At 42.4% G+C, this 11035-nt stretch overlaps 1 protein-coding gene across 2 annotated transcripts; it reads right to left on the minus strand.

Moving 5' to 3' along the window:
* Positions 1 to 932: 932 nt before the first annotated feature.
* Positions 933 to 10077, minus strand: LOC311143520 (serine/threonine-protein phosphatase 4 catalytic subunit B-like). 2 transcript variants are annotated; one of them, XM_084179349.1, is made up of 10 exons: positions 9937 to 10077; positions 9257 to 9432; positions 8540 to 8844; positions 8397 to 8448; positions 5541 to 5591; positions 5223 to 5324; positions 4702 to 4875; positions 2921 to 3047; positions 2527 to 2716; positions 933 to 2314 (listed from the first exon to the last, which is right to left on the minus strand). In XM_084179349.1, exons 3-10 carry the CDS (start codon positions 8647 to 8649, stop codon positions 2185 to 2187), a joined length of 936 nt encoding a protein of 311 aa, XP_084035475.1. In that variant the 5' UTR covers positions 8650 to 8844; positions 9257 to 9432; positions 9937 to 10077; the 3' UTR covers positions 933 to 2184. The 2 variants fall into 2 exon arrangements, with proteins under 2 accessions (XP_084035475.1, XP_084035474.1); XM_084179348.1 differs by lacking the exon at positions 9937 to 10077 and having other exon boundaries at positions 8540 to 8799; positions 9257 to 9536.
* Positions 10078 to 11035: the final 958 nt, after the last annotated feature.

The raw sequence follows: 11035 nt of genomic DNA on the forward strand, positions 1-11035 counted from the left end.
AACGCTAATCCGACCATCAACCCTGGTGAGACAAAACCGCAACTCGTCAGTGAAGAGCACTTTTTGCCAGTCCTGTCTGGGCCAGCGACGGTGGGTTTGTGCCCATAGGCGACGTTGTTGCCGGTGATGTCTGGTGAGGACCTGCCTTAAAACAGGCCTACAATTTAGATTTTTACTAATTATCTTTGAAAGACAGGGTCCTGAGTTTATGTAACACCCACATATGATTGCTTGACACCCCCTCATCATATTGGAGGAAGAAATACAGAAATAATATAAATGAATAAAATGAAACAAAGTGGGATTAATTATTTCAATAATTATTTATCTATTTACGTGTACATTTATTACATCATCTTTGGTCCTCCATACAGCATGCTATTGTAATTTAGTGCTGAACTTTGTAGTATTATGCATTGTATTTTAATGTAGCCTAGCTACAGTATGGAAGGTAAAAAGTGTTTTTTTCCATTAATTAAAAACATGGCAACATATTTGAAATATATTTTGGATATTTTACAAGCTAACATAGCATGCTGTCAAAATGTATTTCCACATATTTAAATATATAAAAACAGTATGTCGCGCTGGACAAGAGTTGGTAGAGTATGGCGCTTGCAACGCCAGGGTTGTGGGTTCGATTCCCACGGGGAGCCAGTATGAAAAATGTATGCACTAATTATAAGTCGCTCTGGATAAGAGCATCTGCTAAATGACGTAAATGCTAAATAACAAAAATGTTATGGTCTAAAATCACCACACTTACTCGTTTAATGCCTTCCGTAATATTGCTATTAGGACTTTGGTCGGGAACACCACCCAACAGTATATCATGTCTGGATATATAATATGTTTTTTTTCACTCCATGCATCAACTGGCTAAATAAACAGAACTTCAAACCTCCAAATGATAGCCACTCCAGCAGATAAAGGAGATTGATACAAAAAGATTTTATTTTCACAATATCAAAAGTCAACAGTGAACCCTACAGAAATTTGTGGATCAACAAGGTAGAGAGAAAAAAAAACAGTTCTGTGTAGTGATCCCATTTAACCAGTTACTTTATTTTTGTTTGAGTGTAGGTGCTGATCAGGATATGCTGAGTTGCATTGAGAGCGATGTTTTTGAAAACTGAGTTAGAGACAAAACACAAGTAAACAGGAAACTGAAATAGCAAACTGGAGAAAATAATTTTTGCAGTTCATCCTTTACACAACAGTTACACATTTTTATTTTCTTTGATTTTTGTATAGGAAATTATGCATATGGAAACCCAGAAACTGGGTTAATTTCCTATATCTGCAGATTAAAAGATTATCTCATCTCGTTTCAAGTATCCCTCCATCTGTAGGACAATGTCCACATTTTCAAATGTAAAAATACAAGATTAGGGGGAGGGACAAATACCAAACAACAATGGCGGAGAGGGGATAAGAGACGTTAATAGGAGGGGAGGAAGAAAAAGAAGAATGTGGTGATTTTCGAGAGCTGAAATAACAACAGTCATGGGCACAGTTTCATGCGGACCCAAAGCGGTCACAACTAGACACATGATCTTCAGGACCAAGGCCTGGACAGTATCAGCAGTATGGTAATAGCTCCATCTCATCCTCTGATAGGGTAGGTGGATAGAGGGCTAGGTGGAGTTTCTGCCATATTGCTCACACTGACACAGCTCTTTCATCTCTCCATTGGGGATTCAAGAAGTGTGTAGTGCAGGGGTAGGCAACCCTGGTCCTGGAGTGCGGCAGGCACGTCCTGTTTTTGATTAAACCGACCTGGAAGACCAAGTGTGTTGAATTTAGGCAATCACTGAACTGATCAATAAGCTTAGTAGCTCAGTGTGGTGCCTTGAGACAATTGTACAGTACCTGCGGCACTCCAGCAACAGGGTTGTCTACCCCTGGTCTAGGGGTCAGTTTCAAACAGAACCGAAGAGATTCTAGACACCAGAATTCATCCTAACATAAAGGGCGCGTTCCTCTGCCCAGGCATTGCTTACACATGCCAGATCTTACAACCCCTGGATAGGTATTTTAAGTATCAGCTAACCACATCAACTTATAGCAATATAGCAGTCGACGACACAGTCGATGACGTGGCACGCAACCATTGGTTGGTGCATGCAACGTCTGAGCAGGGGAACGCGACCAAAGGCTCCATATTCCCTCCAGGGTGAGAGGTCACAGGAAGTAGTCTGCCACTGGCTTTTTGGAGGGAATGCCCCTGGTTTCCTGCGGAGCGGCTTCAAATATGATGAACTCCCTCTGCAGGTGCTCATCCAGCTCCAAGATGGCCGCCACATTACCACATCTGAGACAGAGAGAGACAGAGACACAGAGAGAGAGAGAGAGAGAGAGAGAGAGAGAGAGAAGGTTGCTATGGCGACCTAAACATTGCTATAAGTTAAAGCACATGTAGAGTTTGGCCATAAACTCAGCAGTCCAAATACACAATATATAGGACGGGAGAAGAAAACGAGACAACAAGCGAGCAAGAAAAAGATGGAGAGACAGGACGCAGACCTGTAGCAGTAGTTGGGTGCGGACCACACAGTGAGCACGGTCTCATTGAAGTGCCACTTGTATCCCTCCATGACCAGCTGGTGGGCTCTGCAGATCATGTGGATGTCGTTGGCCGCGTTGAACTGGGCCACCACGTCACTGCCAAACAGGTAGCCCGCCCCTCTCGGGCTCACACCCCACCCTGTGGTGTCTGGGAGAGGGAGAGAGAGAGAGAGAAGCAGAGAGAAATTCTGGTCGTTACTCGAGTTGTCTCATTCCTTTTCGTTGGGGCATAGATGCTAAAATGTATGACAGACAGACTTGGTGGAATTTTCACCATCTTGTTTATAGCTACATGTTTTTGGGGTGGAAGGGTTATTTAGGGGGTTGTTTCTGGACAGTACCAGTATCTTACCTTCTGGGTCAGACCACAGCAGGTCACACATGGGGCCGTCGTGAGGCACTTCCTGCTTTCTGTCGATAGTTCTGATCTGGTCCAGAGTTTGAATAGAGGGAGAAAGGCCGCCGTGCACACAGAATATCTACACAATGAGAAAGAGAGAGAGAGAAAGAATCTACACTGAACAAAAATATTAACACAACATGTCAAGTGTTGGTCCCATGTTTCATGAGATTAAATAAAAGATCCCTGACATTTTCTATACGCACAAAAAGCGTATTTCTCTCAAATTTTGTGCACAAATTTGAGCATTTCTCTTTTGCCAAGTTAATCCATCCACCTGACATGTGTGGCATATCAAGAAGCTGATTAAACAGCATGATCGTTACAGGTGCACCTTGTGCTGGAGACAATAAAAGGCCACTCTAAAATGTGCAGTTTTGTCACACAACACAATGCCACAGATGTCTCAAGTTTTGAGGGAGTGTGAAATTGGCATGCTGACTGCAGGAATGTCCACCAGAGCTGTTGCCAGAGAATTTAATGTTTATTTCTCTACCATAAGCCGCCTGTACGTCCAACCGGCCTCAACCGCAGACCACGTGTATGGCGCCATGTGGGCGAGCAGTTTGCTGACAACGTTTTGATCAGAGTGCCCCATGGTGGCGGTAGGGTTATGGTATGGTCAGGCATAAGCTATGGACAACGAGAACAAAATTGCATTTGCTATCGATGGCAATTTGAATGCACAGAGATGCCGTGAGGAGATCCTGAGGCCCATTGTCCTGTCATTCATCCTCAGCCATCACCTCATGTTTCAGCATGATAATGCACGGCCCCATGTCGCAAGGATCTGTACACAATTCCTGCTCTGGATCGAGTTGCTCTGGATCGACGTGTACGACAGCGTGTTCCAGTTCCCGCCAATATCCAGCAACTTCGCACAGCCATTGAAGAGGAGTGGGACAACATTCCACAGGCCACAATCAACAGCCTGATCAACTCTATGCAAAGGAGATGTGTTGCACTGCATGAGGTAAATGGTGGTCACACCAGATACTGACTGGTATTCTGATCCCCGCCCCTACTTTAAGGTATTTGTGACCAACAGATGCATATCTGTTTTCCCAGTCCATACATTAGGGCCTAATTTATTTATTTCAATTGACTGATTTCCTTATATGAACTGTAACTCAGTAAAATCTTTGAAATTGTTGCATGTTGTGTTTATATTTTGTTCAGTATAGTTAAGGCTCTACACAATACAATTCCAGAAACAGGTTTCTTTAAAAACAATCTTCCCAATACAGCAACAAAACATGTTTGAACCGATGGGTGTGATTGCGATCCACAGTTACTTGCATTAATTACAGAGGAAAACCAGAGCTAGCAGGAGAGATATAAAGAGGGGAGATTGTAGCGAGTCATGCTGTTTCAGTGAGAACTAGCTATTTAGTGAGACTAGCCATCTAACCATAACAATCTAATAATAATAATAATAATATGCCATTTAGCAGACGCTTTTATCCAAAGCGACTTACAGTCATGCGTGCATAAATTTTTTTGTGTATGGGTGGTCCCGGGGATCGAACCCACTACCTTGGCATTACAAGCGCCGTGCTCTACCAGCTGAGCTACAGAGGACCGCGTGGTCCCAGATCTATTTGTGCTGTATTGTCAACTCCTATGTTCATTGTCACGTCCCTCCTTGGCATGACCATAAGAGTTGGTAAGATGGCACAAATAACAATCAGAGAGAAGCAAATAAATGTGACTGAAGGGGCCAGGGAGCACACCTTGCCGTCGATGATGGCAGAGAGGGACAGGTAATCAAAGATCTCGGTGCAGTATCTCCACACGGTGACCGAGCCGTACTTGCGGAGGCACTCATCATAGAAGCCGTAGACCTGTGTGATCTGCCGTGACTCGTGGTTCCCTCGGATCAGAGTGATCCTGTCTGGATACCTCACCTGTGGGAGGAGGAGGGGGTAAGTTACTTGTTAGAATGGGTCCTTCAGAGGGACCCTACTGGCCAAAAGGCAAATGAGAGGGGTGGTAGGTCCGACTTTGTCCCATAGAGAGCTTAGGTTAGTAGTGGAGCTAGACACCAAGGGCACACTTCGCACAGCACAATGAGAAAGTATAAAAAAATTCCAATCATTGCATTTCCTGAATTTATATAAGTTTAAATTGAATTAACTCCAACTCTGCATAGCATTAGAAACACTACTACAGAGGGGGTAAAAGCCGGTCTGAAGAATGAAAACATCTAGCCTCAGAATAATTGAATAGCTCTGATTTAGCTTCTCTCGAGTACCTTGAGTGCTAGCAGCAGCAGGAACGTCTCCACGCTGTAGAAGCCTCGGTCCACAAAGTCACCCATGAAGAGATAGTTTGTCTCCGGAACGTCGCCCCCTACCTTGTACACACGCAATTTAAGTGTTAAATATTGACACAGCAAAAATGGCACAGTAGAATATGACATGCATGTAAATGACATGGAGTTTATGGCATTATGAAGCCAAATGGTGCATATGTTGAGTATGGAACTGTACAGACACCGCACAAAGCAGCACTCTGAGAAATCATACAGATGGAATGCAGGAAATACAGACAGAAAGGAGACTGAACTTACTCTAAACAACTCTTTCAGGTCATAAAACTGTCCATGGATATCCCCACACACCTGTGATAGAAAAGGAGAATTGTAGGGAATTAAAGGGAAACAATTCAGGAAGTAAAGCTGCGCAAACACATGTATTCAATCCACTAATACTACTAAACATGTGCTTGTAACATAGAAAAATCTATATTATTAGTATTTTGTTCTTGAACAACGTTTATTAGAGGTATGGGTAGCGCCATCTTGAATTGCCATTGTAACGACTGACGCCGATGTGTCATTGGTAGGAGTGAGCAAATTGTGAGTTTTGGCACCGAGACTGAAAGTGAATGCTGCCACCGGGAGGCACCTCACCTCTACTGGACCTGAAAGGTTTCTCAACTTTGACAGCTGTCATTGAGAATGTATAGGTACTAGTAAAGGGACTCCTAGTCTTCACCCAATAGCTCAGATTGTCACTGGTCATTTCCCCTTTCTTGCATGCTTTTAATTTGTTCCCATTTTGACTCTTCGTGTATTAGGCTATAGGCCTAGTGGAATGTTTGTAAGAAAACATTTAAGATGTAAAAGGAAATAGTTATTATATGCCTTATTCTTATAATATTTTGTAATTCCAGTTCAATTTTGATGACAATATCCCTGAGATGAATGTTGTATATAATGTTATGGTTATGATAGCATGATGTAACTTACACTTTGTTTTCAGGGTGGAATGAGATCATGTATTCCCCTAACCTTTTTCTTTCCATAAAGTTATTGTTTTATTTATATTACTTATGTATGTCTTTCCTTATCAAATGTAAGACTAAATGGCATTTGTAATGTGTTTTGGTGCATGTATGTGTTTACTATACTATCCAAATAAGAAAGTGTCTGATCACAGAACATTCCATAAAATTCTAGAAAAATACCACCGGTCTTTAAAACAGCTGTAACTTATTCACAGTAAAAGGTATTACTATTCTGATTTCAGATTATCAATCCTTACAAAACAAGGAAGACTCAATATACTAAGTGTTTCTTTATCTTCATTAGGAAGTTGTGTAAATGGCAGTTGTTTGGGAAGAAAGTGTACAAGATACACATTTTCACAGGTGTTTTTTCTTGACTGATTACCATTTGATTGACATCATATCATTTGAAAGGGCTGTTTCTCAGCTTTCAAAATATGTATCATGTTTTCATAAATGGTTTGACACCAGCAAAGTATGGCTCATTAATGTATGCAGGGGTCATGATCTCAGTAAATTCAGGAATTTCAAAACTCTCCTACCAATGATGCAACAATGCCTATATGGTGATTTACAATTAAGGCAGGTTTACACTCTGTCTATCAACATGTCTGTAGACAATTATCTTAGCGACATCATTAACATTCTAGTGTCGTCTGACATTAAACTATATACTTATGAAAAAGTATAAACACAAAACGACAGCCTTTGCATGACATCAGCAGTCCGGTGCTCTATTTTAACACCAATAAACCTATCCATTTAAAAATGAATTCAGTCAATGTCAACCTAGCAAAAAGCAATTTTTTAAACAATGTTTTGGTTCGTTGTCTAGCCAGTTCAAATAATGACCAGAGTATAGATGACAACGTCTAAACTTTAGTTACTTCTTATTCATTATTACAGGAAAGTAAATCCACAACAACATAATGATTTACAAGGTAATGCGAGCTTACAGAAAATAGCTTACTGCCACAGTGTGACGAAATAAAAGTAGGTCATTCTATCTGAGAATTTTAGAACTGCATCATCGTCACAGGAGGATTTGGTCTGGTTGCTGTGACAGTACGGTAACCACGACAACAGATGTTGCGACAGTCGCAGAGAAGTAAACTTTTTCATGTCTGCGCGACAAGGAAACTGACAGTCGCAGCGATGGTCTACAGACATCCCACCAGAGTATAAATTAAATGTTTTGACCAACGACACTTGTGGCATTCTAATTGTCTACATGCTGCTCTTCTACTAATCTCACTGCAACTCCCCTCCATGTCTCCGACCACTACTTTGTATCCTTTTCTCTCTCGCTCTCCTCCAACACTACTCACTCTGCCCCTACACAGATGGTAATGCGCCGCCGCAACCTTCGCTCTCTCTCTCCCACTACTCTCTCCTCTTCCATCCTATCATCTCTTCCCTCTGCTCAATCCTTCTCCCTCCAATCTCCTGATTCTGCCTCCTCAACCCTCCTCTCCTCCCTTTCTGCATCCTTTGACTCTCTGTGTCCCCTATCCTCCCGGCCGGCTCGGTCCTCCCCTCCAGCTCCGTGGCTTGATGACTCATTGCGAGCTCACAGAACAGAGCTCCGGGCAGCGGAGCGGAAATGGAAGAAAACTAAACTCCCTGCCGACCTGGCATCTTTTCACTCCCTCCTCTCTACATTTTCTTCATCTGTTTCTGCTGCTAAGGCCACTTTCTACCACTCTAAATTCCAAGCATCTGCCTCTAACCCTAGGAAGCTCTTTGCCACATTCACCTCTTTAAGGAATACCTGGGATAGGATAAAGTAATTCTTCTACCCCCCCCCCCTAAAAAAAAATTAAATAACATATTGTAAAGTGGTTATCCCACTGGCTATAGGGTGAATGCACCAATTTGTAAGTCGCTCTGGATAAGAGCGTCTGCTAAATGACGTAAATGTAAATGTAAATGTACAAACATGTTGTTAAACCAAGTAGAAACTGGCCTTTACAGTTAGCTGGTGTTCTAAAACCTAGTGTTTCCATTCCCCCTTAATGTATTCAGCCATCCAACATTACACATGTAACATGGGGGCTCAGATTGGAAAGTGCAAATAATAGCAGTCTAGGCAGACCTACAAAGTAATCAAGATGTCTTCTATTCTGAAAATACTCACTGTAACTGGAGAGTCCACCCTCTGTACGTTACTCTCCTCTACCAGAATCTCCCTGTAACACAAACAGACAGGCTTAGTGATGAAGATTTAGATAGTATCAGAAATGTTACAGTAATACGGCCTGTGTGTGTGTGTTTAATTACCTGGCCTTGGCACACAGTGCTTTGACTTCATTTTCCTTGATGAGTTCACAGCGCCTAAGTTGTTCTATCTGTCTGTCCAGATCACTGATGTCCCCCATTGTCACACACATATGGAGCGAGAGGCTCACACACAATCCTCACTCTGGGGTCTGGAGGAGTATCCCACAGGGCCTCGCAAACACAGGGTGTGTATACTTCACACACAGTCACCCTGGTTCGGAACACACACTCTCTCTCTCTCTCTAGCTGTTCAGGCAGTTCTAGTCACAAAGAGAGAGCGGCAGATTGGTGCAATAAAGGGGGATCTATGGAAGAGTAAGATAAAAAATTTTTTAGAGCATGGTTACATTAATACATTGTTATATGTCCGTTCTGTTGTGTCTGAGGGCTTCAAACAGTGGAAACACCAATAAACTAGCTAATTTAATATCTAGCTAACGTTACTAGCGAAGCTAGCGAGTTAACGTTAGTTAGCATGAAGTGAGTTCAACACTAACATAACGTCTTTTCAGTAAGGATGGTATTATGGGTATATTTGTGTTAATATGTAATACTCAGATAGTTCTCTAATCTACAACTGCGTTGTTAGCATTGGCTAACAATCTTGGCCCGCTTATCAAGTCCTTACGAAATGCTAACGTTGGTTAACTAGCTAATTTAGCTTCCTAGCTAGATGTAACCTGTTTTCTAGGCGTAATCCAAAGCTAACATAAATACCTTTGAATATTGGGGAAGAAGAACTCGAGATACAGACATATAGCTGTTTTATTCCACGTAAAAGCAATTTTTTCCGCTCCACCACGGTTATTTTCTTTTTTCACCGGTTCACCTAACCACCGCCGGACGGGCTCTTGTTTGCAACTTCCGCTGTCGGGGACGCGCATTTCGCAGACCTGAAACGAGAGGGAAATTGTTCCGTTTTTAAGCACATTTATGCTGCATTCTTATGCTCAAACATTATAACAAACTCAATGGGGGCCTGACTGTCTATATATATATATTCTACATACTTTCTATTTGGTTTTAGTCGTTAAAGTTTACACTGAAAGCGTTTTTCCCATCCTGAAAATGTAAAATAATAACAATATTAATTTGCTATGCACAAAAATGTCATCCCCAATCACCCATACAGAACCAATCAGCCGATATAATCGAGAGTAATCATCAGAAATCACGCGATATGAATCAGACAGTGGGGTGCTGCCTGACCCACTAGTTTCATATAGTGGTGTACATGTACTGTATTGACAATGATACAATAACGCGAGATCACATTTTCAGCATGGCCGACAACCAGACCTCCCTCGCCCGCCATAGGAAGCAAAATAGTAATGAATAAATAATAAAAGAGCATTGCATTTGCAGCACCTTAAATAATTAAAATATTTCAAACCTACTACGTCAACTCTGAACGAGCTCCGGCAACTCGTGGCCCAGCTGGCTCCTGGCTCACCCGATTAGGGTAGGCCGTCATTGTAAATAAGAATTTGTTCTTAACTGACTTGCCTAGTTAAATAAATACAAATTAGACAACAATCACCACATCGCTAGCCCGCGGACGCGTTGCAGGTCGACACGGGTGCGTTCATTGCTAGGCTGTGGTTGCAAGTCGAAACGGGTGCGTTCCAGGTGTCTTCATTGCTTCTTAATTTATGGGTGTATTACAACGTTTGTATAGTTAACATAACAGATTAGCATAACTAGTTCAGATTATTTGGTGATTTATTGGCCCCTACTTTTTTTTATTTTTTTTACAAATCCCAAATCACTATTGGAGGGCTTACCACCACTGTTCCTGTAGAGCTACAATCCTGTAGGTTTCCGCTCCAAACCCAGTAGTAACTAACGTGATTCAGCTAAAGGGTAGAGCTACCGCTTTCAAGGAGCGGGACTCTAACACAGACGCTTATAAGAAATCCCGCTATGCCCTCCGACTAACCATCAAACAGGCAAAGTCAATACCGGACTGAGATTGAATCGTACTACACCGACTCTGACACTCTTCGGGTGTGGCAGGGCTTGAAAGCTATTACAGACTACAAAAGGAAGCACAGCCATGAGCTGCCCAGTGACACAAGCCTACCAGACAAGCTGAATCACTTCTACGCTCGCTTCGAGGCAAGCAACACTGAAGCATGCATGAGAGCACCAGCTGTTCCAGATGACTATGTGATCACGCTCTCCGTAGCCGATGTGAGTAAGACTTTTAAGCAGGTCAACATTCACAAGGCCGCAGGGCCAGACGGATTACCAGGACGTGTACTCCAAGCATGTGCTGACCAACTGGCAAGTGTCTTCACTGATATTTTCAACATGTACCTGACTGAGTCTGTAATACCAACATGTTTCAAGCAGACCACCATAGTCCCTGTGCCCAAGATAACCTGCCTAAATGACTACCGACCCGTAGCACTCACGTCTATAGCCATGAAGTGCTTTGAAAGGCTGGTCATGGCTCACATCAACACCATTATCCCAGAAACCCTAGACCCACTC

Source organism: Coregonus lavaretus (genome assembly GCF_964263955.1).
Source record: "Coregonus lavaretus genome assembly, chromosome: 2".
NCBI classification, from domain to species: domain Eukaryota; kingdom Metazoa; phylum Chordata; class Actinopteri; order Salmoniformes; family Salmonidae; genus Coregonus; species Coregonus lavaretus.

Coding starts and splice junctions, on each gene's coding strand:
- LOC311143520 (XM_084179349.1), bottom strand. CDS start 8,649: ATGTGTGTGACAATGGGGGACATCAGTGATCTGGACAGACAGATAGAA. Junction 8,449..8,539: donor GCACTGTGTGCCAAGGCCAG/GTAATTAAACAC, acceptor TTTGTGTTACAG/GGAGATTCTGGTAGAGGAGA. Junction 3,048..4,701: donor CTGCCATCATCGACGGCAAG/GTGTGCTCCCTG, acceptor CTCATTGTGTAG/ATATTCTGTGTGCACGGCGG.